Raw genomic sequence first — 25,600 nt, forward strand, 5'->3', positions numbered from 1 at the left:
GCTGATGTCAAACCTGAGGCACAGTTTAGATAATGTCCCAAGGTTTTAAAGCTAGAAAGTAAGGAAGCGAGAATGCAATTCAGGTTGGGCTGACAATAAAGCCTGCACTCCTTCTGCACAACTCTGCTCATTTCCAAGCCAGAGGCTATTCTACCATTTAAGGCCTCCCTTTCTACCTGCATACCCTCAGTCCAGGCTCTCTGGAAGTATATGGAACACTTCATCACCCCTAAAACACACACACACACAAATGCATGCCCACACACATACACATGCATGCACATGCACACACACACTCTATCCTAGTCCAAAAACAACACACATGCACACACACACACGCATACGTTAAACTAGTAGGGACCTGGTAAGGCAGGAAGATGGCCGAATCCATTAGCACCACCAAGCACAGCACATATTTATGGCCCCAATTACAGCCTTCATCTCCCGCCACAGTGAAGGAGAGGGAATAGCGACAGGAATAGTTGTGTGCGGTGGGGTCTGAGTCCTCTGTAGCAACAACTACAAGATTAGAGATGTTAGCAAACCTGGGTGACGGCAGCTCTATTATAATGATAAATCTACAGCTTTATTTAGAAATAATGAGACTGGGGGCAGAAGACGCTAGGAGGGAAGAGCATGGTGATTTTAGCCAATTGAAGCTCTGGTTGGAGAGACAGTGGCAAACCTCTGGGAATGCCCAGAAGACTATCAGGGGCCCTTGGGAAAGCCAGGCAGGAGGAGAGATGGGGGAAACAGTAGGCCAGTGCTTCCCAGGGCTGATATGGGTGCAGTGAACTCCCAAAATTTCCATCCCAGGCCTGAGTTTCTTAATTCCATGCAATGCAAGAGGCCTCCGACTGCCCTGCAGGCCCGATTTGCTCTGGCTCTCCAGCCAGTGGGGCATATTAGCTGCTGTGCTGCCCAGACTTCCCTCTGGAACAATCTGGGCTGGGGAGGTGAGTGTCCCTTAAGGCTTAAGATTTGCAATTAACAAAGAGCTAGACTCCCTGGATGTGTACCTCCCCCTCACTAGCCTTGAGCTCAGGGTTCTGTGGCTGTGAGAAAACAATGCAAATGTTTCGGGCTTCGGTACTTCAAGTCAAGCACCAGGGCGGGGGCGGGAACAAGGGACTGCCTGGTGCCACCTGCCAGGGCCAAATTCGACTCTCCTGCACAAACTCAAGGAGCAGCACAGGCAGCATTCACATCACTTTGGTGAGCACAGAGCAGCCTCCAAGTCCCCTTTCTCATGGTGCCTTTCCTTCTGCTCAGCATGTGGGTCACAGGCTCTCTGCTTTCGTCCAGACTACCCGATCTTGCTGGTTACCCCATACACAAACCATCCCATTCACCTCTGAACGCGTGCACAGGCTGGGTCTCTCCCCACCAGGCCTGGCTCTAAGCCATTTTCTAAATACTACTTGAGCTGCTTCTCCTCCAAGAAGCCTTCCCAGGTTAACCCCATTCAATTCCAACTGCTTCTTTAATAGTCTTTTCCTTGGACACCCATATATTGTTTTAATTGAATTAAGTAAGCCACTGGCCATTTAACAAGAAAGTACTGGGTTCTTACACTCAGCCCTGAGGGAAAATACAAGAGAAAGTCAAATGTGTGTCACAAGCCATTCCTGAGCCATTGGGAGGACTTTACAAGATAGAATGTGACTCAGGATATAACTTGAGGATACAGAGAACACATGGGAGAGGCAGCTGCTGTGAGACCAGGAGGCCACGTGGAGGATGACGGCAGGTAGGCTCTGAAAGGTGGATTGGTTTGCACCAGGCAGAGAGGTGGGAACAGATCTGCCTGACATGGAGAACCTTGTTGGCAAAGGCAAGAGGCAGAAGTGTCAGGTGTTTTTCAGAAGCTGCCGGATTCCTGAGCTCAGGTCCAAAGGGCAGCTCTGGGAATGGAATCAGACACATGGGAGAGATGGGAGCTGGCTGTTGGCTGCGCTCGGCTCGTCACTACTGTCCCTCATTGTGCTGGTATGGGAATTCATATACACCCAGTGCCCTGTCATTCCTGGTGACTGTGATGACTTGGGTCTCCTTGGCCCCCAAATAATTAAAATTTGACAGCACCACAAACAGGTACAAGCATCAGCCTTCTTGCACCTCTTCCCCCCCTTTTGCTTGAGTCCTTACCTGGCAGGGTGATGAGCCTGCTCCTGAGAACTCTACCTGCTGGTGGGGCTGTGGGTTGGAGGGTGGCAGGGGGCTCACTTGAGAAGGAACAGCCAGCTCAGACGGACTGTAAGACAGGCCGTCTGAGCATGGGTGGGGCTCTGCAGCTTGGGAAACTCCTGCACCTGGACTCCCTCTGCAACTGGCTGGAATGCTCCCCCTTCCTCTTGTCCTGTTGAGTTATTTATAACTGTCCTTCCTCGCCTGATTTAGTTCTCCTCATCCAGGAGACCTTCACCAGCTGTCCTAACTCTAAGGATCCTGCAACCGTACACAGAGGATCGTATTTGCTGCTTTGCACTGCCAGCTACTGCATGGACTTTTCCTGTCTCTGTAATTAGATGACAAGTTTCTGTGGGTCAAAGAGGCTGTTTTCTACCCCAGCCCCACCCTCACTGCCATGCCTGGCACAGTGTTCTTAGGAGGAGGAGATGGAGGAGGGCTATAATGATACTATTTGAGGATGATGAGGATGATGGTGATTTGTCCTATGCTCTTTGGTTGATCTGCCCTTTTCAGAAGCCAGGCTGGGGAAGTGGGGATGGGACAAGGGCAGGACAGCCACGGGGTTCTCGGATATGGAAAGGTACATCCAGGTGACGGGTGTGCTTGGGCACAGACTGCCTACCCCAGGCATGAGGCTTCCATTCATGCCTGGAGCCAAAGACACCAGATGGTGGGCTCTGGCAAGGAGAAAAGGAGGCTTCTAGAAGGGCTGAGCTGAGCTCTGCTTCCTGCAGCCCCTGGCCCTCACCCCCCTCCCTGGGTGGCAACCTCACTGTGAGGAGGACTGAGCTGCTTTTCTCTGCCTGTCCAGTTACCACAATGAAGCCACAGCCTAAGGAGACCACAGGGAAGAGCTGCACCAAATGTAAACTTCAGAGTGATTTATGGAGTGGAGCGCTCGGGCCTGGGGCTGCCACACAGCTGCTGTTCCAACCCGCCCTGTCTGCCCGCCCCGTCTGCCTGCTGGCCAGCCGGCTACTTATGTTCTTCTTAGGGATGACATTTCAGGAAAGCAAAGGTGGGGGAGGTACTGAGCCATTGGGCTGGACTGGTCAAAGTCAGTACAAGCTATGAGAATAGGGTGTCCCCCAGACCCTTCAAGTAAGTAGAGCCCCCTAAGCTTTCCCTCTTTGAACAAATCAAGATTTATGACCTTTGCACACCAGAGCAGGGCTGATTTTCCCAGCCCCTCTCTTCACAGGCTCAACACAGAGATATTGAGTATTGACTATCCAAGCGGGAGTCTGCAGACAGAGTGGGGTCGCCCCTCCTCAGAGATATGGTGAAGGAAATATCCAGGTTGCCGCTCAACCTGTTAGCACTCAAGACAGCAGATGCAAGGCCACTGGAGCTTGGAGGGAACGCCCCCGCTGAGCTCTCAGCTGCCTGGGGGGCTTAGAGAGAGGACACTAGCTATACCTGCAGGATGCAGCTACACAGCTTCCTCAACCCAGGGTACTGGAGCGAAGGGCTATGCAAGACCGAAGGGCTCCAGATGTGCCCTCTCCAGTTCTCTATGCCAAACCTGTGCTCCCTTCTCTTAAAAGCCAACTTGAGCCCCAGCTCCTTGAAACCTTCCCTGGTTAATTCCAGCTGGTTGCAAACAGCCCAGCACCCACCTCCTGTGTAGGGGTTAGTCAGGTCTCCTTTTGGGCTGGCCTCCCCCATCTCCCATACCTGACTGGGAAAGCAATGCCCAAGGTGAAGGGACTCTGCTGTGTGTCGTCATTCGTGCTGTTCATTACGTATGTCCAACTCTCCTTCTGGGCACTGGGTAGGATTACTTTGCCCCTTCTCCCTTGATATTAGGAGTTACCTTGTGTCTTGTTCTAATGGGAGTGGAAGTGACATGTATCACTTCTGTGTGGAAGTTTTAATAAACGGTGCATGATTTGCCACTTCCTCTTCCTCCTGATGTTTAACTGTGGGGGCCCGTGTCTAAATGCAGCCTCTGTTGGCTTGGGTCCCCAGGTAACAAGGTGGAGTACAGTCCCCAGTCCAGCTGCAAAGCACATGAAACATGAACAAGGCATAAACTTTGGTTGTCTAAAGCCACAAAATCCTCGGACTGTTTGCTGCTGCAGCATAGCCTAGTTCAGCCTGATTGATATGGCCTATTTCGATTGCGTATGCCAAGTTTCTAATGCACATCAGTACTCTCAGTAGAAAGAACCACCCCAGAACATGCAACCAGAAGCCATAGATAAAAACTCCCTTCCCTTCCTAGCTACATGGGGACTCTGCTGTCTGCCATCCCAACCTGGGGCAGAGTGCAAGGGTAGACTGGGCCACTGGGCAGTTTCCAGAGTCCCTCTTCATATCCCAAATAGCAAAAGCCCATTTGTCTCTAGGAAGTGAGGGGTTGGGGACATGTCCCACCCAACCCAGAACCACAAATCCTCAAGAAGCCAAGGAACAGGGCTGTACTTACACTTGTGGCATATTGGATGTCCTTCCAGATGGAGGTTTCCTGAGACAGGTCAGAGGCCTCAAAGAGGTTGTCCAGGATGACCTCACCAATCATGTCATGGCGGGAGAAGCGGTCAAAGTCGAAGACACTGAGATGCAGCTTGCGGTCAGCCAGCTCCTCATAGGGCACAGGGAAGTGGAAGTTCTCATCAAAGGTGGGGTTCAGGGTCTTGCGGTGCACCCGGGTCTGCAGCTTGCATTTGCGGTCAGGCAGGAGGTAGATCTTGACATAAGGGTCAGAGCTTCCACAAAAGTCCTTGGCAGGGAGGTCAAAAGCCTTCAGGATACGCACAATCAGGGTCTCGGTCTCGTAATCGTAGCGTAGGCTGAAGTTGATCTTCCCGCAGCTCTTGGTGGCCTCAGACTTGGCATCATCCCCATCCACCGACTTCTGCTTGTAGAGCTCAGGCTTGATGCGGCCAATGCTGGTGGGCTGCTCTGCTGCTGGTGGAAGCTCATTGCCATAGTCTACACTGGAGACATGCATCTGCCTTGGCAGGTGGCGCTTGAAGGACGTGTGCCTGGTAGAGGGCAGGAGGGGGCACAGGGAGTGTGGTCAGGGCTCAGGGGAAGGGAGATGAAGGCAAACATGAGCCTGGAGGCCCTGGCTCATCGTATCCCTTGTTGAGCCCCCTTTTCCTTCCTCTTCTTGACCCCACTTTTCCTCTGCACACACTTTGTGTGCAAGGTTGTGGTGAGCATTACATGTCTTAATATATGTAAAGTAGCTGGAATGGTGCCTGATATATAGTAAGCTCAATAAATGTTAGCCATTTCTATCATAATCACTTTTTCCTGCTTTTCTGTTACCTGCTTTCTAGGTTTACTTCCTAGTGGACATGACTCTGGTTTCCTTATTAAATCATGAGATCCCTTAAGAGAAGGACCATCCCTTCTTATCCTCAATGTGGCACCCACTTCATCACCATCATCACCATCACCATTTGTCAAGCATTTGCTATATGGCAGGCAGCAGAGTGGTTAAAGCATGGGCTTTGGAGTTGGACTGCATAGGTTAATTTTGCCTCTGTCACTTTCTAGCTGAGATCTTGGGAAAGTTATTTAACCTCTCTGTGCCATAAAAATGAGGAAAATAAAAGTAACAACTGCATAGGATTGCTGTGAAATGAATTGATTACATATGAAGTGCTTAGAACAGAGCCAAGCATAGTCATAAGCAATATATGTGTTAGCTCTCCTTATCGATCACATTGATTCTTCCATTGGCTCCTCACAACTGCCATATAAAAGTCATCAGCCTTATTTTACAGTTGGAAAAAGTGAGGCTAAGGGAAGGTGAGGAACTTGCCCAAGGCCATATGACAAACTGTCAGTGTGACCCCCAGCATGTTCATTCCTGGCCTCCAGTCTGAAGACCAGGCCTCGTTCTCTTTAGTTGGTCCCCTGAGGGCCTGGAGAACCATTGCAGGGATCTAGGAGTCCATCAGAGCCCTAAGTTTTGAGTAAATACAATGCCTTACGCATGCTTGCACCACATCTTTTAAAAGCGCTTCTGAATTTAGGGTAGGTTTTTGTCGTTATGTGTTTCTTGTTGCTATTTTCAGTTAAAGGATGCTGTATGTATTTACAATTGTTTTCATGCAGGGAACTCTGAAAGGCTTTAAAGGAATCCTGATTCTCAAACTATTAAGACTCCTTTGCCTTATCTGCCATGCACTGCAGACTGTAGCTATCAGGCTTTACTGACATATCCCTAAACACACCATGAACTCTTACATCTTTAGGCCTTTACTGTTCTCTTCTGCCTGAAGCCTTTCCTTCCAAACATCCAACACTCCCCTATTCCACTATTCCGTTCCCCTCACACCCACACACACCCCAAGTGCACACCACATATACAGCAACCTGCCTCAAAGGTTTCCCTTTCATGAAGTCTTTCCTGGTGCCCACCTCCTCATTGATCACCCATCATGGATCACATCATCTGACATATTTCTCAATCAAAGGATATGTATTATTATTTCTGGTCTGTGATCCTCACAGGCTGGGATCCCATATATGTATTAAGGGAGTGTGGAGGTGTGGGGGTCAGGGAAGGGAGCGGTCCACTCCTCACCTGGTGGATGACGCTGGCTCTGTAGTTTGCCGCTGCAGCCGCGTGTGACGCATGATGTGCTCCTTGACCGACATCTGCACCTCAGCTGGGATATCTGGGGAGGTGTGGCTGATCTTCACAGCCGCCTCCAGGAAGCCCAGGGTGCTGGGGTCCTTCAGCTTGTCCGCCATGTTGCCTCTGAAGCTGGGGCTCTGGAGGGCTTCCAAGGGGGGATTAGCAGAAGAGGGACTGGAGGCCTCCTTGTTCCTCCAGGGCATCCAGCACAGCTTCCAAAAGAGAAAGAGAAAAACTGCCACCAGGGCCACGCCACACACAATAACTACAACTGCGAGGAGGCTGACAGAGGTGCCTGCCCCCGGCATGAGCCAGGCAGGGAGGGACAGACAGACAGAGGCGGGGAGAAGCGGGTGAGGGTGTTGGAGGAGGGGGCACACAGAAGGGACAAAGACGGAAGAAGAGAGAAGAATGGTCATGAGAAAGCTGCTAGGTCAGAGGGAGAGGTGGTTTCAGGGTTGACTCTTGATTGTCCACTTGGTGGAATATCTACAGCCTTGTGTTCACCTCAGTCTGATTCTTCCAGCATCATCTTCTCTCCTGCCCTCCCCCATCCCCCCAGCCAGCTTGGGGAGCACCTGGGCTGTCGTCTCTACTGGCTATTGGCATGTGGACAGGGAAAGGAAAATAATTTAAATAGCAGCCTAAGCAAATGTGCAAATTCGTGAAGCATTCATGTTCAGATGCTGTTTGAATTTCTATGAAAGCTGCTACTATGGCCAGACTTAGAGTCATTTTTGTCTACAGCCTACTTCCTTAACAGGCTGTGATACCTTGGAGGGGGGCATAGGTTGGCTAACTCATCCTTTTTTCTTCTTTATCCCATCCCCACTGAGCCCAGGACAGGAACTCAATAAACATTGAGTTGACTTCAAGTGAATGAGATTGAGCATAATCTCTTTAAGGGCAAGGATTATGTTCTTCTGTACTCCCAGAACTCTGTGCATAGTAGGCTCAATAAATACTTCTATTAAGTTGGAATCTGATCTACACAGTGCACTTCAAAGCTAAATACAGGTACACTTCATTTTGCTGTGCTTCACTTTATCGTGCTTCACAGATACTGTGTTTTTTACAAATTGAAGGTTTGTGGCAACCCTGCCTTGAACAAGTCTTTCGGTGCCAGTTTTCCAACAGCATGTGCACATTTTGTGTCTTTGTGTCACGTTTTGGTAATTGTCACATTATTTCAAACTTTTAAATTACTATTATGGTTGTTACGGTGATCTATGATCTGTGATCAGTGATCTGTGATCTATGATCTGTGATCTTGGATATTCCTATCGTCATTGTTTTGAGGCATCCTGAGCTGCATCCATGTAAGATGGCCAACCTAATTGATAAATGTTGTGTGTGTTCTGGCTGCTCCCCTGGCTGGCCATTCCTCTCCTTGGGCCTCTCTATTTGCTGAGGCACAACAATATTGAAATTAGGCCAATTAATAACCTTACTTTGACTTCTAAGTGTTCAGGTCAAAGAAAGTGTCACATGACTCTCATTTTAAATCAAAAGCTAGAAATAATGAAGCTTAGTGAGGATGGCATATCAAAAGCCAAGACAGGCCAAAAGTGAGGCATTTTGTGCCTCGCAGCCAAGTTGTGAATGCAAAGAAAAAGATCTTAAAGGAAATCAGAAGCGTTACTCCAGCAAACACACAAATGATAAGAAAGCAAAACAGTCTTATTGCTGATGTGGAGAGAGCTTTAGTGGTCTGGACAGAAGATCAAACCAATCCCAACATTTGCCAACATTCCCTTAAGCCAAAGCCTAATCCAGAGCAAGACAGTACCTTTCTTTCATTCTATGAAGGCTGAAAGAGGAGAGGAAGCTGCAGAAGAAAAGTTTGAATCTAGCAGAGGTTGGTTCTTGAGGTTTAAGGAAAGAAGTCCTCTCCATAATGCAAAAGTTCAAAGATGAAGCAGCAAGTGCTGATGTAGAAACTGCAATAAGTGATTCAGAAGATCTAACTAAGATAATTGATGAAGGTGACTACACTGAACAACAGATTTTCAGAGTAGAAGAAATAGCCTTATATTGGAAGAAGACGCCATCTAGGGCTTTCATAGCTAGAAAGGGGAAGTCAATGCCTGGCTTCAAAGTTTCAAAGGACAGGCTGACTCTCTTTTTAGGGGCTAACACAGCTGATGACTTTAAGATGAACCCAATGCTTATTTATCATTCCAAAAATCCTATGGCCCTTAAGAATTATCCTCAATCTACTCTGCCTATGCTCTAAAAATGGAAAAACAAAACCTGGATAATAGCACATCTGTTTAAGAATGGTTTACTGAATATTTTAAGCCCACTGTTGAGACTTACCGCTCAGAAGAAATGATTCCTTTCAAAATATTACTGTTCATTGACTATGCACCTAGTCACCCAAAGGCTCTGATGCAGATGTACAGGGAGATAAATGTTGTTTTCATGCCAGCTAAAACAACATCCATTCTGCAGCCCATGGATCAAGGAGTAATTTCAACTTTCAAATCTTAGGCTTTAGCTGTCATAGATAGTGATTCCTCTGATGGATCTGGGCAAAGTAGATTGAAAACCATCTGAATAGGATTCACCATTCTTGATGCCATTAAGAACATTCCTAATTCAGGGAAAAAGGTCAAAATATCAACATTAACCGAAATTTAAAAGAAGTTGATTCCAAACATCGTGAATGGCTTTGAGGGGTTCAAGACCTCAGTGAAGGAAGTAACTGCAGATGTGGTGGAAATAGCAAGAGAACCAGAATTAGAAGTGGAGCCTAAAGAATGGATGAGGAGTTGCTTCTTGTGGATGAGTAAATAGTTTCTTGAGATGAAATATACTCCAGGTAAAGATGCTGTGAACATTGCCGAAATGACCACAAAGGACTTAGAATATTACATAACCTTAGTTGATAAAGCAGTGGCAGGGGTTGAGAAGATTGACTCCAATTTTGAAAGAAGTTCTACTATGGATAAAATGCTATCAGACAGGGGTGCATGCTACAGAGATATCTTTAGTGAAAGGAAAAGTCCATTGACGCAGCGAACTCACCGTTGTCTTATTTTAAGAAATTGCCACAGCCACTCCAGCCACCAGCAACCACCAAACTGATCAGTCAGCAGCCATCAACATCAAAGCAAGACCATCCACCAGCAAAAACAGATTAAGACTCACTGAAAGCTCAGACTGTTAGCATTTTTTAGCAATCAAGCTTTTAAAATTAAGGTGTATATATTGTTTTTGGGTGTAATTCTATTGCACACTTAATAGGCTACAGTATATTTTACACTGTATATGTGTATATATATAGGTATATATATTACAATGTATACATTTTGTAAGGCTTTAGCTGCCATGGATAGTGATTCCTCTAATGGATCTGGGCACAGTAAATTGAAAACCATATGAATAGGATTCACCGTTCTTGATGCCATTATATTTACAGTATATTGCAGTATATTTTATACTGTGTGTATATGTATATATTCACATATATTTATATATACATAAATGTATATACTGTATACACTTAATAGACTACAGTATACTTTATACTGTATATATATTTTATTTAATTCTATTGTGCTATTCTAATAATTCTACTTATTTTTATAAAATATATTGTAGTCTATTAAGTGTACAATAGAGTTACACAAGGTTATATATATGTTTACATGTGTACATTCATAAATTACATATACTTATATGCATAAAAGTTTTATATACATATAAGTCTATATAGTATAAAAGTAGTATAGTATTAGTTATGTGTGTATATATACATATATAGTATAAAAGTAGTATAGTTTAAAAGTTATATATATCTATATATACATACATACATATGTATATATGTATGTTATATATAACTTATATATGTATATATACATATATAAGTTATATATAACTTATGTGCGTGTGTGTGTATATATGTATATATATATACGTATATATAGATATATACGTATATATATATATATATATAACTTTTATATGCACTGGGAAACCAAAAAATTTGTGACTTGCTTTATTTTGATATGTGCTTTATTGCAGTGGTCTGTAACTGAACCTACAATATCTCCAAGGTATTCATGTACAAATGATTCCTAGAGCTGTCCTCTTCCATTCTGGTGGCTATTCAAGAGCTTTGCTGTAAAACTGGTATTTTAAATGTTGTGATTGGTTTGGAGGTGGGCTCTCACTCCCCCACCCCCAGCCCACCCCTGATCCCAGGGATGCCCATTATCCCAAGAAAGGGGTATGCCCCTATGAGGGATGCCTCTCTTTGTGAGAAATTATTAAGCAGACCTCCCATCCCACTTCCCTCTCCAAATTTGGGAATGAACCTTTGAGCCCAGGGCCTCTTCTTGCTTGGAATAGAGAAGTTAGAAGGCTCTGAACCAAGGGCATACCCTGCAGGGTTTGCAAAAAGGTTACTGTGGACAAGCTAGCAGAAGAGTTTTGTTTGGCTTGCTTAATGATTGAAACCTTAAGAAATTTCATCATCATCATCACTTCAGACTTCTGAATTCACTGGAAAAAACCAATGACTTGGTAATTGAACATGGGCTCCCACATGGTGGGAACTGGTGACTCTCTTTGTAAGGGTATGTCCTCACCAGCTCAACCCTCCACTCCCTGTTCCCTGTCTGGCCCCTGAAAGCTTGTAAGTTTGCAGCCTCTGTATTAGCCTGTCCAAATGCCTTAGAAATCTTACTATTTAAGGTAAGAAATGACCCCACAAGTACTGAGGCCAGGCTGTGCCTTTAAAGATGGCAGCAGTGGTCCACAGAAGGGACTTGCTTGGAGTCACAGGTTGGTCAGACACAGAACCTGGACTAGGGTCCAGATGTCCACCACCCAGCCTGGCACTCCTTCCTCTGCCTTGGCCTGTCTGTCTCTGGTTAAACTGTAGGCTACTATGACACGTGTTTTTCCTCTTTGTCTGATTCAGGGACTCACATAGAAACTGGCACATGGAATGAATGAGGGACTGAAAGAATGATGTATAAGAAGGCTGTAATTAGCTCTCATTTCAATTAAGTTCAAGCAACATTTACTGAGTACTTGCCATGTGCCAAGTTCTGAGCTAGGCTTGAATGCCCAGGCCTCTGCTAAGGGGATCTAGGTACTCCCACAGCACATAGGCTCCAGGGAAAGAGATCCCACATCAGAGGGGCCAAGAAGGAGGTGAGGATGTCAGCCACTCTCTCTGGGAAGCCAGCACTGCCTTTTGATTCCTTTGCTGCAAGTTACTTGCCTAGGTCAGTTATCACCTCCGAGAATAGGGAATAATAGCAGAGAATCCTCAAGTCCTGAGCCACCTGCCACCACCCCCTTCCCAAGCCTTCCCAACGCCTGGCTCCCTGCACAGAAACATTAGAGCTTTTCCCTGGCCTAAGGAGCTGGAGGTAGTCCTTCACCTAGAGACCGCCAGACACCGGGAAGGCTCATTCTAAGTCCACTTCTATACTAAAGGTCTCCAATGTGGTGGTGTCTCCAATGGGGTGAACCTCCGGGGCAGAGGGACACAAGAGAAAAAAACCAAGCCATTTTAATATTTATAATCTTTAAAAGAAATCAAATTTTTTTTTTTTTTTTTTTTTTTTTTGAGATGGAGTCTCTCTGTCGCCCAGGCTGGAGTGCAGTGGCGCAATCTCGGCTCACTGCAAGCTCCGCCTCCCGGGTTCATGCCATTCTCCTGCCTCAGCCTCTCCGAGTAGCTGGGACTACAGGCGCCCACCACCACGCCCGGCTAAGTTTTTTTGTATTTTTAGTAGAGATGGGGTTTCACTGTGGTCTCAATCTCCTGACCTCGTGATCCGCCCGCCTCGGCCTCCCAAAGTGCTGGGATTACAAGAGTGAGCCACCGCGCCCGGCCAAAGAAATCAAATTTTTAATTTACAGGTTGATAGGAATAATAGCATGTTATTAGATTTAGGCAATTTATTCAACATTACTATGTCTAAGGTTCAAAGAGCTTTATATCTATTCACTCATTTATTCCTCTCCAATGAAAAAGGTATGATTATCATCCTCATTTTGCAGATGTGGAAACTGAGGCACAGGTTAAATAGATTACCCAGGTCACACAACTAGTGAGTGGTGAAACTGGGCTACAACCCAGCCAGTCTGGTTCTGAACTATCACCTCTGTGGAACATGTATGTAACTTGGGAACAAAAAAACATATATTGGAGGTACTAAGTTGGTTTTTTTTTTTTACCTGTTATGAGTTCATGATCTAAATAATTTGGAGACTCTTTCTTCAGGTCTTTATCCTAGTGGGCTCACCAGGAAAGTCACCACAGCTATATGTGTCCTTATTCTACGTATCTGGGCATCTCTAGCCCTTCACATCTGTTCTCTGTTACAGCTGTTCTGGATGCATTCTCTGTAATATGAGTCACCTCAAAACAAAAGGTGTTTCTAGGGCTTTGCTTTCCTTTGATCATACATCTTACTTGTTCTGGTAATAATTAGAATTTTAATGAGAAGGGGAGTAGGGGGAATCTAGAGAGCATAGAGTGCATTTAAATGTTCAGCCTGACAAATAATTGAATTCGTAAATGAAAAGAGAGGTAGGAGAAGGGGGTGGGGCAGGAGAATGAGGTTTTCCTCAGTGTGGTTGCTATTTAGATTGCCTCTCCATGTGACCCCCAGCTGCTGTTCCCTCAGAGCTGTGATTACGGGAGGCAGAGGGCTTGGTTTATTGGAATCAGCACCCAGTGCTCAATACTGGTTATATGAGACCAGGAGGCCCGTCCTATGCCTGAAGAATCTTATTCCAGGACTAGAGGAGCCTGGGCTTTTGACATCTCACTGGCAGGCAGTGCAAGGAGAATTAGGTCTCAAACACTGAGTGGGTTCATCTTCACAGGAGATGCAAGGTTGGAGAGCAAGGTTGGTGAGCAAGGCTAGTAAGACCAGAAGCAGACAGCAGGGAAGAGGTGATTGTAGAAGATTTAGCTCATTTAAAACCACTATATGTGGCCTTGAACTCATATCCTAGTTTAAGTGACATTGAGATTAGAAAGGGCTGTAGGCTTCTGTACAGCCTAAGGGCTGCACAAAGGCCCAGATAACCTAAGCTGTGTGCCTTCCCACTCTGGGCTTCCTGGGGCCAACCCACTGGGACGTGTCCCCTAGGAAATCACAGGTGCACAAATAGCCTTCAAAACCCTTTTCCCATTCACATCTTGTTTGAACTTTGATCCCTTGAGGCAGCTAGAACTTTGATGGGCAACTCTGCCAGTTTCTGAGTCCTGATCCAGTGCTCTTCCAATTTACACCACGCACTCACTTCAGGAAAAGCGAGAAGTAAGCCTCCAGTAAAGGAGAGAGGGCTCAGCCTGGCACTGAAAAAGAGAAAGTACTTCCTAAGTATTTGGATTCTTCTTCCCTGTCTTCTTCTTTACTTCCTCTTCAGCTTAGAGAGAAGGAAGCATTGCCCTGAAGTCAGACTGGCCTCACTCACAGTCTACCTCTACTAGTTTTAAATTGTGTGACTTTGGCAAACTATGTACACTTCTCAGCCTCAGTTTCCTCGTCTATAAATTGGGGGTAATAATAGTATCTATCTTATGGGGTCATTGTGAGGTTTAAATGAGACCAAAAGTGTTGAGGATAGTGCCTAAGATATAATAAGCAATATAATAAATATTACTTATTTTTATTAGAATTAGTTATGCCCAGCCCAATTTGAAACAGTCCTTCGTTTTGAAATTTGTTTAGTGGGCAGAAAACCTGCAAACCATTGAACATGAATCAACAGAGATAGCTTTAACCTTGTCTTTACAAACCAAGAACAATCTTACTAGCAGAAATAATATAACGGTTTTGGACATAGCCAGGTCTGTCTGTATCTTGAGACGTAACAGAAACTATGGTTCAGATCACACATCTCCAGGCTTTTCCTGCTAATACTCATTTGCTTGCTGCCTCCTCAGTTGTTTTGTTGTTACCATCACCAGCCAGCTGGTGAACAGGAATGAATTCCAAAGAAGTAAGAAGATCATGGAAGAAAAACCTATAATTGAGAACATCCTATGTTCTTGAGAAATTTCTTGAAATTTGGGGAAAAGAAGCCTATTGCTCAATATTCATTGTGAAATGTTTTCATTCAGGCATCAGAGGAGCTCTAGTATTTCATGGGCACCTGATTTGGTAAACCATAGTAGCCAACTATCCAGTAGTCCCATGGGAGAGAAAACAGCTATGGAACTAGGCTTTGGGATCACACCCCAGTGACACAGCCTTGTACAGGGGCATGTGGCTTCTAGCCCTGGCTGTGAAACTGAACTCACAGGTGTGCAGACACAGGATGGACATCTCAGGTGGGTGGCAGTGCCAGAATGACCGACAGCACAGCATGTACCATCTTCATTGCTTTCTAATTGCGTGACCTTGAGCAAGTTATTTAACCTGTCCAAATCTTAGTTTTCTTTTATTTAGTCAGGATTCGAATTATTCCTACCTTGCAGAATCATTGTGAATATTAAATAAGCTAAGACTTTGAGCACAGGTCCTGGTACACGGTGAATGTCACCAAAATGTAAGCTGCTGTTATTCTTCATGTTTTGTTTTTTGGTGGAGGATAACAGTTGACTGTGTATACAGAACAGACACAAAGCTAAGCTAAGTCTTTGAGGCAGGGAAGGGAGACACCAGATCAGAGGACAAAGCATCCGAGGGACATCAGGCCCCTCTTCTCTCCTGGAAGTTGAGATCCCCTTCAAGGCCATCAGGGTAGGATCTGCTTGTCACCTTAAATGAGACTGTCTTGTTGGGGTGATGGCCCATGGTCTCCCTCCTCTTCCAGAAAATGCTGGGTTATTAATTAGCAGCTCAGGGCTTTCGTATCTTCCCCCACTGACACTTCTTTCTCCAAAGACAGCCCTAGTGCCCCCTCCCCTCTTCTCCACCCATAGTGTTAGAATTCACCAGCAATTCTTATTGCTTGCTATTGTTCCCATTTTTCTAATGGGCTCCCACGTCAGAAAAATCCATTTTGTAACAGTAACAGGCGTTCTTGCTAACACATTGTAATTGAAGAGATAAACTGGGAAGAGGAAGAAAAAAGAAAGAACCATTTTCCCCACTCACCCCAAAGCCAGAGAAGGCTGGCTTCAGAGCCTGGAATTGGTGGTGGACCCTCAGAAATGGTCAGTGCTCAGGCTGGGGAGAGCAGGAGCTGCCTCGGCCAAGAGCTCTGGTGTAGACACAGACAGAGACATAGACAAAGCACAGCCCAGAGGCCAGGGAGCAAGTGACGCAGAGGCCCAGGAGCTTGGAAGAAGAGCGTTTAGCCTGGGAAGGGAAGAGATTCTGGGCAGAACCACTCATAAAATACTAATAATATCATTTATTTATTTATTGATACATAGTGAGCATTATGCCCTTTCCATTATCTAATTTAACCTTTCTAGCCTCCCTAAGAAATTGGTATACACCCTTAAAGATAAATAAACTAAGCGTAGATATGTTAACCATGTAACTTGTTCAAGGGTACAGTGCATTAAGGAGAAGAGCTGGGATTCGAAGTTAGGACCTTCTGATGCCCAAATCTGGGCTCTTGAATCAGATATCTGGGAGGACTACAGATTGAGCTGTGGAGTTCCAGGCTGGACAGAGAAGTTGGAGTGGGGGCAGGCATTTCTTAGTTGTACTCAGGAGAGGATGGGAGGGATACTCCCACTTTTTGGCCTGACCCTATGAACCTGGACAGAGCCCCAGAGACTCGGATTATGACCAGGCTGGTCACCACCTGCCCCATCTTACTTCTTCCCTGGAAAGCTGAGACTTCAGGTTGCCCACCAGCCACCAGGCAAGTAACCAGTGGCCTCTGGAAAAGGTGTACCTGAGGAATATCTGAGACAGAGAGAGAGAGATTGTGTGTGTGTGTGTGTGTGTGTGTGTGTGTGTGTGTGTGTGTGTTGGGAGAACAGAGCTATTCTGTACTGAGGCTCAGACGTGGCCCATTAATAATAAGCTCTGCCAGGGCTTGTAAGTTTATTAGGAGAACCGGTGTAATTAAAATTCAGGGCTGGGGGGAGGCGAGCAGAGGGCTTTTGCTTCCTTTCTTTCTTTCAGAGATCCAGCCTGAGCTACCAATGGGGATAATTAGCAGAGTCCAAACAGAGAAGGAATTAGTGCTCTTGAAAAAGCTGTGATGCGGAGAGATAATGCCAAGCTAATTACGGCCGCACCAAGCTTTATGACTGGGCGCTCACTTCCACCATCATTAGGGGATTCAGAGCTAAATCGGAGACTAATGTGGAGTGTTATAGCTAATAGAACATTGGCACTAATTTAACAATTATTAATATTATTATTTTGGTGGATGGTAACTGTACCTTTCTGCTGGAGGGGTCAGGGCGTGTGGCCCTTCTGAATGTGGGATCAAGGCTGGAGTGATGGAGGTGGGGGGCAGACAGCCAGAAATTCTTTTCCCTCTATGCTCCTCTCTCTGTTTGTACCTGCAACTAGTGAGAGGAGGGGTCTGCCTGGGTCCTCGGGGAGCAAGAAAGAGTTCAGTGCTCCTAGAAGAAAGAAGGGAGGATGAGGTTGTGTCATTATACTTGGAAGGTCCAGATCCGGATGCCCCTGTTTATTTCTACTTTCAGAGACTCCTCTGACTTCAGTTCGTAAGTGTGACTCAGTCCTTAGAGGCTTCTTTTCCTAAGCAAGACTAGAAAGGGTGCCACCCAGTTTAGTCGGGACTTTGTCTTAGCATGCTTTTCCCACTCCAGACAACCCTATACAGACCATGAAGAAACCTGGTTTGATCCAGATGCCTCAATGCCACTCCTCACTATTTGCAGCCACATGTTACACCCCAACTCTGTGGACAGGGAAGATAAACTTCAGACAGTTAAAAGAGAACATGTCTTTTGTACAGAGCTTAGAGGGATGACACATACTGAAACCACCATCCCTACTTGACATTCTCATCAAAGTCAGAGGGAGAAGAAAACTTCTAGAACTGTAAATCTAAGGGCTCTACAACTCCTAGATACTGGACCCTGCTTCTAGAACTCTAAAGCTCAAAACACACTAGTCAGAATATCATCTCCTTGGGTTCTAAAGGATTGTGCATTGTACCTTTCTTCAAAAAAGGGCAAAATCTGCAGAATTCCATCCTTCCAGTGAGAAGGACAAACATCACATAAATTTCATGGCCACAAGTAAACTGGAGTTAACCACTCCCGGCTGCCAGCCTAAGAAAAACAGGGAAGCTTGAGGTCTCCTGTCAAGTTTTTGCATTTTCTGGAGCACTTCTGGACCTCTGCTTGCTACCTTAAGTCCAGAACCCATGCTGACCATACCCAAACCTCTGCAACTTGGCTTATGGAAAAAGTTCATTCATTTCCACAAGGCAAATGACACAATGAAAGGTGGAGAGCTGCTTGTTAGTGTTCACTTGGGGTGTATTAAGGAGAATAGCAGGCCTATGGCTTCAGAGTTTTTAAAGATAACGGGGAAACTTGCTTTTAGTTTGGACAGTTTGTGTACAGGTGTTTCCAAGTTAGGGTCTGATTAACTGAGACTTCCTGTGCAATTCCTAGCACAGACTCTAGCCTATAGAGGAGTCTCAGCAAATGACAGTGGAGTCTGAATCTCAATTGTCGAATCTCAGGGTGTTACTAGAAATCTGTAAGCTAGAGACTTAGAACAGGAAGAAGTCAAGGGAAAACATAAAATGGTAAACAGAGCTGGGCATGCTCTAGCCACTTGCATTTTTCATAAAACTGCAACAAATGAAAAGCTCTAGCATTCTGCTGGCTGGAGAATCTGGACCCAGATTGCAGGCCGGGAGGTGGAACAGCTGGGGCCTGGTCCTGAACTCCATGGCATCTCCCCAGACCCTCTGGTCACCTAAATTCTCAAAATCCCAAGGCCACTCTCACCCACTATCTTTCTCTTGCTGTGATCAAAGGGTCTGCTCCTGCCTCCCCACATCCCTTTCAGCCTCCCAGCTTGGACCCTGGGCTTCCTGGGACTTGTGACTCAGCAGCCAAAGTTAAAGTCTTCCTGAGCTAACAACTCGAACTCATCTTCTGATGCAGCCTGCATGGAAGGCATAGTAATTCATATGGGCCTGCTGACTCTCACCCCTCAGGCTTTTCTCACCCTCAACCTGGCCATCCAGGCACCTGTCATTCCAGATTATGGGTATCCCTGTGGAGTCAGAACACCTGTGCCTCCCCCTACCAAGGTGTGCTGTGCACATACAGCCCTGCCCCACTTCCAGCAACTTCCACCCTCACCCCCAGCATTTCTGCCCTGAACAGACAGGAGAGTCAGCTTCCATCCCAGATGGAACTCCACAGGTATGTTCTCACCCTCTAGGCTCTGAGGGTCAGGAACAGCATTAAGGCTCCACTGGAGATGGATCATTGGTGGAAAAGTTGGAAGGGAGCTGGGGAGTAGGGAGAGGCAGGAAGAGACTCCCTAATAGGGAAAATTCTGTGTCTGGTGGATATGCGTCGTGTAGGAGGGGATGGCACCAGAGAACCAGAGTCTTATAATAATAACTTGCTAGGCCTAATGTGTTCTGCGAATCTCCAAGGCAGGAAATCAACTTCTCCAACTTCCATCTCTGTACCACCCTCTAAAAGTTCTTTATGTCTAACCTCAGTCTCTTCTGCTGCAGTGATCAAACCATTGACTAAACATTGCCACAACTAGGGACAGCAGCGCCTCCTACGACCCTCACAGGGCTCAGGTGGGCTCCGCTCACCCTAAGGCTGGATACAGCTCCCTCACACAAGCCTCCCCTTGGCCCACTGCCCCCTCCCCCGAACTGTTCCTCACAGGTATCTACCTCTATATACGACCTTTAACCTCAAGTGAAAGAAAATAGGACCCTGGGACCTGCAGCCGCTGGGGAGTTTACCCCACTTGTACCTGCTCCCAGAACCGCTGGTCTCTGGTTTCTCTTCCCTGGAGCAGCGCGTGGGGACCAAATTCCCGCCTCTGGCAGCCCCTTTCTCCCCTTCCCGCGCCAGCGGTGCGGAGCCGCTGAGCAACTCCGGAGTACTCCTAGGCCCAGAGCTACTGGGGTCGGGGTGGGGGAACAAGGAGGGATGGAGCCTGCAGAGCCTCCTGGAACCCCGGCGCCCTGGTCCCTGCAGGATCTCCCCACCCCCACTCCGCATTATCTCCAGGCCTCTCACTCCCCCAGCCCCTCCCCCACCGAGGGGACGCGACCCAGTACTCCCTGCCGCCCCGGACCCTCCAGACGTCGGGACAAAGAAGCCCCGCGGCAGCCGGCGAGCGTGGCTGCAGGGCACTGGTGCAGCAGGTAAATACCCGGGGCCGGCCGCCACTTCGCAGACCCTCCCGCAGCTCCCGCCGCCAGGGCGCGACACGCCATTCCCCCTGTCGCAACTCCCCGGAGACGCCGCAGCTGCGCGCCGGGGTGCAGCCCGGCGGGGATCCGGCTGGAGACTCACCCGCTCCGGCGAGCTCGACTCAGCTCGGGCTCCCGCCTCGGCTAGGCGGCCGCCTGGGGCTGCGTCCGGCGCAGGGTCCGTGCGGCTCGGGCAGGAGGCGCCCTCTTGGCAAAGTCGGCTGGAGGCGCCAGCTTAGTCGCGCACCCGCCCGGAGTCCGAGTCCGAGAGGGACGGAGGGAGCGAGTTATAGGGGCGAGGGGGGTGGGGGAAGGACGCCGCAACACCCTCATACCCTCCCCCACCCCGCCCCCTGTCCCCCGCCCCCCAGCGGAGACGCGGAAAACCACTCGCAGCCGGAGAGACACCCGGACACAAAGACCTCGTGCCAGCCGCAGACCCAAGTTTCTCCCGGAGAGACCGGGGGTCCGCCCGCGTTCACCGCGAGAACACACAAACGGACGGACAGACCGACGCGCGGACCCGGGGACCTCGACACTCGCTAGGAGGCGAGCTCTATTCCTCACCGGGCGCCCCTCGTCTCCCGCTCTCTCCATGGACCCCTCTCCTGGCAAATCGCCCGCAGAGCGAGCTTGGAGATGCGAGGGAAACTGAAGCCCCGAGGGTGCCCCGTCCTGGGAGCCTGGCTGTCTGCGGGGTCCCCCGCAGTCCGCAGTAGTACTACAGGAGGGCCAGGAGGGGTTCTACCCCCACCCCCGGTCCCCTTCGGGTCTCTCCTGGCTGTGCAATCGATGGGCCAGGGGGCTGGATGAGGCTGGCTCCCAATCCAGAATCCCGAGCTGGAGAGTTCTTTCTAGGTTCTGGGGCTCCTGGGACCGGGGCTTTGGGGAAGGGAGACCGCAGGACGGATATTCAGGAAGGGAGGGGGCCCTGGGTCTCCCGTTACCTGCGCCTGTCGCGCTGGGACTCCGCTCGGGGGGCTGCAGCTCGAAGCTCCGACAAGCCTCCACGTCCAGCCCGAGAGGGGGCGGCCGGGCCCGGCACAGCGAGGCGAGGACCGCGAGCGCCTCCTGGCACCGAGGCCCGCCGGCCCCCCACACTCCGCTCATGCCCCAGACACCCAGGCCTGCCGAGCAGCAGCTCGAACCCGCGCCGCGGCCGGACTGGGGCGGGGCACGACGGCCCCAAGAAGACCCTCCCTGCAGCGGCCCCCTGCGGCTCTGCTCTGCTTTTAATCACTTCCCCGCAGGGTACCCGCCCCTCACGTGGCATCCCGCGGCAGCTGGCAAGTCTGGCGCCTCGCGGCCGCCCCCTCTACACTCAGGGACTGGCCTGAGTCCGGGGGCTGGGGGTTTCGAGGCAGGGAGCCGGGTTGTCCCTAATCTCGGAAGGTGCAAGGCCAGGAAAGAATCCTGGCTCCCGCTCCGCATTCACTGCCTGGTGTGACCTTGGACATCTCTGAGCCTCAATTTTCCTCTCGGTAAAGGAGATGTAATGATTTTAAGTACTTCACGGACTCCCTGGGGATAGAAAGATGGTGTTCGTGAAAACACTGGGTAAACTACTACATGCCACACGAATGATAGGGAAATAGACAACCCCGTAACAGAAAGAGCGACGGTCAGGCAGGGGCTGGGAGGACCTTGGCCGAGGTTCCTGACGGGAGCATTTAGACTGGCCCCCGAGTCCCAGCTTCGGAGGTAGAAGACCCCAAGACAGGCGGGCGATGCGAACTGCAAGACTTTCCGAGCTCCGCAATCCTGCGGTCCGCGGTACCCGCATGTTGCTATGGCGACAGGAGGCAGCGGCCGTCTCTCTCCATGGCAACGGGAGGGGAAAGTTTCAGGCGAACAGGAATGGGGGGTCATTTCAAGGGAGCGCAAGGCGCTCAGTTCCGCCGACCCACCTCCTTGCTTCGGTGAAATCGCACCAGAGATCATGTATCTTTCTGCTAAGCATAACAGGAAAGAAAGAAAGAAAGCTCAACTGGAGGATTGAGGCTAGACTTAAAGTAGAGATCCCCTCAGAAACTGTGGAGTGAGGCCCAGGAACAGATTGGCTGAGGGGCTTCAAGCCGCCTCACTCAGCGCTGGAAGTCTGTGAGCCATGGTCAGGGAGGCCTGGGGACCAGCGCCCTGCAGGGCCTATCACGGGAGTCTCTTGATCTACACCTGTCGGCGATGGGGCCCCTTCTGTGTGGGGCTCGCCTGAAGCCCCAGACTCAGGTCCGTTTGCTCTCCCGGAGCTGGGAAGGAAACTTTAGCTGCAGCCCCTGGAAACCGCTGGGTTGGTGTATGCCCGAGTGGCTGGCGAGGGAGAAGGGTCTTGCCTCTTAATTAACACGCTTATTGGAAGTGACTCGGGCAGTGACTCACGTTCCGGAGGGAGGAGATTTGGAGCCTTAGCTCCTGGCGGTCTCCACTGCGCGTCATCTGTGCCAACCGGCCCTTGGACTTGCGATCCCCTAGCAGCTAGTCCCTTGGGCACCAAGGGCTAAGGCGAGGCCTGTGAGGACCCTGGCCCAGCCAGGCGGCTTTTCCACCGTGAGGCGCTCCCTGGCTCTGTCCACGGTGCTGAAGACCCAGTTGGTGTTACCATTGCGTGGGCATAAGTTTAGGGGACGAGAGAGAGGCAATTGTTGAAGGTTCGCAGCTTCCACCCTGACCCCTGTGCCTGTGATAGCAGAAGGCTAGGAACTCAGGCAGGGACCAAGCAGACACGACGCAGGCGATACTGTGCAATCCGGGCTGCCTTCCTGCGGGAGGTGTTTGGTTGCTGTTCCAAGAACAGGTGGGGCTCTGGCATCCCTATTCACCTTCCTGGTGCTTCTGAAAACCCACCTGAGGAGACTAGAGGCCCCATTAACTTCTTTTCCATCACCCAATGCAGATCTCAGCACCCAGAAGAGCCTCTGGTTACACGCTTATTAGCAGTTTCCCAAGTGGCAGGTTTGTGTTTGTGTAAAATACAAATGGAGAACTGCTCTTTGCCCGTGTTTATGGCAACTCTGTCACTCCGCTGCTATTTCTCGCTCCCCCTCGCGAGTTCCTGGGGAAATTCACAGAACAAAGCGCCTTGTTTTGCCTTTGCAGAGAATGAAAAAACACGGGACCGTTCCAAGGGTCCAGACCTGTGATGCAGGGAAATCAATATTTTGCTTACATCAAGTGGGGGAATTTGCATCTAAACTGAAGGCAAAGGAGCTTGTTTGGAGCAGAGCAGGTGGCAGGAGCCGAGAATTAACATAATTTCTCATTGTTCCCGGATTCAGCCTCCACACTCGGCAGGCGGTTCTGCAGCGTCTCTGGCGCCCCGGCAGCAGCTCCGGACCTGGCATTTCTCAATCTGACAGTGTGAAGGAGCTGCTGCCCTGATAGGGCTGCAGAAACAGGTTAGGGCCCCTGGTTCAGTCAATAGCTATTGAAGTTGGATTGTAGGAGTTAGGGTGTGTGAGAGAGACAGAGATGAGAGAGACAGAGAGAAAGAAACAGAGACAGAGATAGAGGCAAGAGACATATACAAATGAGAGAGACAGAGAATGAGACAGAGCTACAGAGAGACAGTTATAGGAAATAGAGAACAGAGAAACAGACAGGGAGACAGATGTACAGGTAAAGAAACACACATTCAGAAGGAGACATTTAAAAAGTATTTTTTAACATTAAGATAAAGCCTCACCCTAGTTGTCCTCTTTAGCCTGCTACCTCCCCCTGCCCCCAGATCAATTGCTGATACCACTGTGGTCACATAACCAGCCACAAAGCAGAAAAAATTCTTCATGTAACGATGGAAACTTTTTTGTCTCTCAAACGCCTTTGCCCTGCAAACCCAACCCCAAAACATGCCTTTGCTTCTTCCCATATGAAGAGATAAAATTCAGAGTCCCAGGGTCCCACCAAGACCTGGGAGGGAGGATCCAGGATCCCACTCAAACCCAGAGAGGGAAAGAGGTGGAAAGAAGTGGAATTGTTGCCCTTCAATCCTATCTCTCAGAGAAATCCCATTCTGAGTTTGGGTTTAGGGGTGGGGAGGAGAGAAGCAGGAGCAGAGACAGTAAGCTTGGAGTGGTGGCAAATAAGTACATTGGACAGGGCCTGGGAGGGCTGGGATTCAGGGCTGGTGCACCAAAGCAGCCATGAGGCTGTCACATCCCCTATCTGGGGCTCAGTGTGCCTATCTGAAGTTGGGTTAGGAGCTCTTTGAGGCTCCTTCCAGCAACAGCACTCCAGGATTTTACATGAGGGAGAAAGTAGGCTGGGGCGAAGGGAGAAGGGAGGCAGCCTTTCCTGGCTCTGAAGCTGAGGGTGGTTTTACAGAGGCCAACTCACTTTCAGCCCCCCCTCCCCCATCATTCTCATTGCACCTAAGCCAGGGATGGAGCATCCCAAGTCTGGGCACCTCCAGGCCAGACTTCTCAGATGCAGGAAGAGGAGCTGGGGTGGAATGGGAGGCAGAATGAGAGGAGGTTTGAGACAGAAACAAGAGGCCTCCCACTCCTGTGCCCTCCTCTCTTCAGAAATAGCCAATGTGCTCATCCCCTGCCCCCAACTTAAGTCTCTGCCCTTGGGCAGGCTCCCACTCTGCTCTGAGCAGCAATGTCTTGTTGAGTTATGTTGCAAATAAAATAAATTAAAACCAAATAATAATTTCTTTCAAAAAATTGAACCTTGGTAGGAAATTGCTAATGCTGTAGGCGGGAAGAATGAGCTCCTTTGACATGAGCCGATGTGTCATATTGTCTTTCCATCTCAATGCAATTTCTAAATACGGAGCCCTTTCCCCATTCCCTCCTCCCTCCAAGTCCCCAGCAGAAATGTAAAGGGAGCAATCTGACGATTGTAGCTGGATTGTCTGACGTGCAGGGAGAGACACAGAGGAATAGACACACAAGCACTCCTACAGCTTTGCCACGTGGATAGAAGCTAAGGAGGCTCTGACCCAACCCCGAGGGCCCCTGGTCTCTTCTCCCCACCGCCCCCATCCTCTGCTTACTGAGGCATGTAGCTGCCTTCTGCAGAAGTGTTAATTTACTCAAGAAAACAGACATCAGTTGAACCTAGTCTACTGCCAAAGGAGAATCAAGTTGAGGTCCTGTATTTGAGGGTGTAACTTCATATCATTATATGGAATAAACGGTACTATGGATTCCCTATGGGGTTTCAGCCAGAACAGCTTTATCAGTATTTCCTGCAGATGCCACTCTCTCCCCTAGTCCCTATACCAAGATAGCAAATCTAGCCAAAGCTGGGGGACTTCTGCAAATCATGCCGTCTCAAGCCATCATCAGAGTTTTCAGGGATTCCTACTTACCTGAGAAGATGCAGAAGACATTGCAGAGCTCAAAGTCAATGCCTAGGTGCTTTTTGAAAGAGTACATTCTTGCTTTTATTCCAAGAAATATGCTTGGCAGTTCAAACATCCTGAACCAGGGTATATTTGCCTCTCTCCCGTTCCTCCACTATTTCAGCAGTCTC

General features: G+C 48.7%; 1 protein-coding gene across 5 annotated transcripts in view; it reads right to left on the reverse strand.

Moving 5' to 3' along the window:
• SYT6 (synaptotagmin 6) overlaps positions 1–21,332 on the reverse strand; it is a 63,661-nt gene extending 42,329 nt beyond the window's left edge. For 2 of the 5 annotated variants that reach the window (XR_010117513.1, XM_063625837.1), the window contains exons 1-3: positions 21,073–21,316; positions 6,740–7,088; positions 4,625–5,183 (exon numbers count right to left, since the gene is read on the reverse strand). Coding sequence is in view for 4 of the 5 variants with exons in the window: in XM_063625837.1 (XP_063481907.1) it covers positions 4,625–5,183; positions 6,740–7,088; positions 21,073–21,235 (1,071 nt within the window). In the remaining variant the exon portion in view is untranslated. Of the gene's footprint in view, positions 1–4,624; positions 5,184–6,739; positions 7,089–17,126; positions 17,173–21,072 lie in introns of those variants that run through there. The other 3 variants (XM_063625836.1, XM_063625838.1, XM_063625839.1) reach the window with 3 other exon arrangements.
• Positions 21,333–25,600: the final 4,268 nt, after the last annotated feature.

Source organism: Symphalangus syndactylus, chromosome 12 (genome assembly GCF_028878055.3).
Source record: "Symphalangus syndactylus isolate Jambi chromosome 12, NHGRI_mSymSyn1-v2.1_pri, whole genome shotgun sequence".
NCBI lineage: Eukaryota > Metazoa > Chordata > Mammalia > Primates > Hylobatidae > Symphalangus > Symphalangus syndactylus.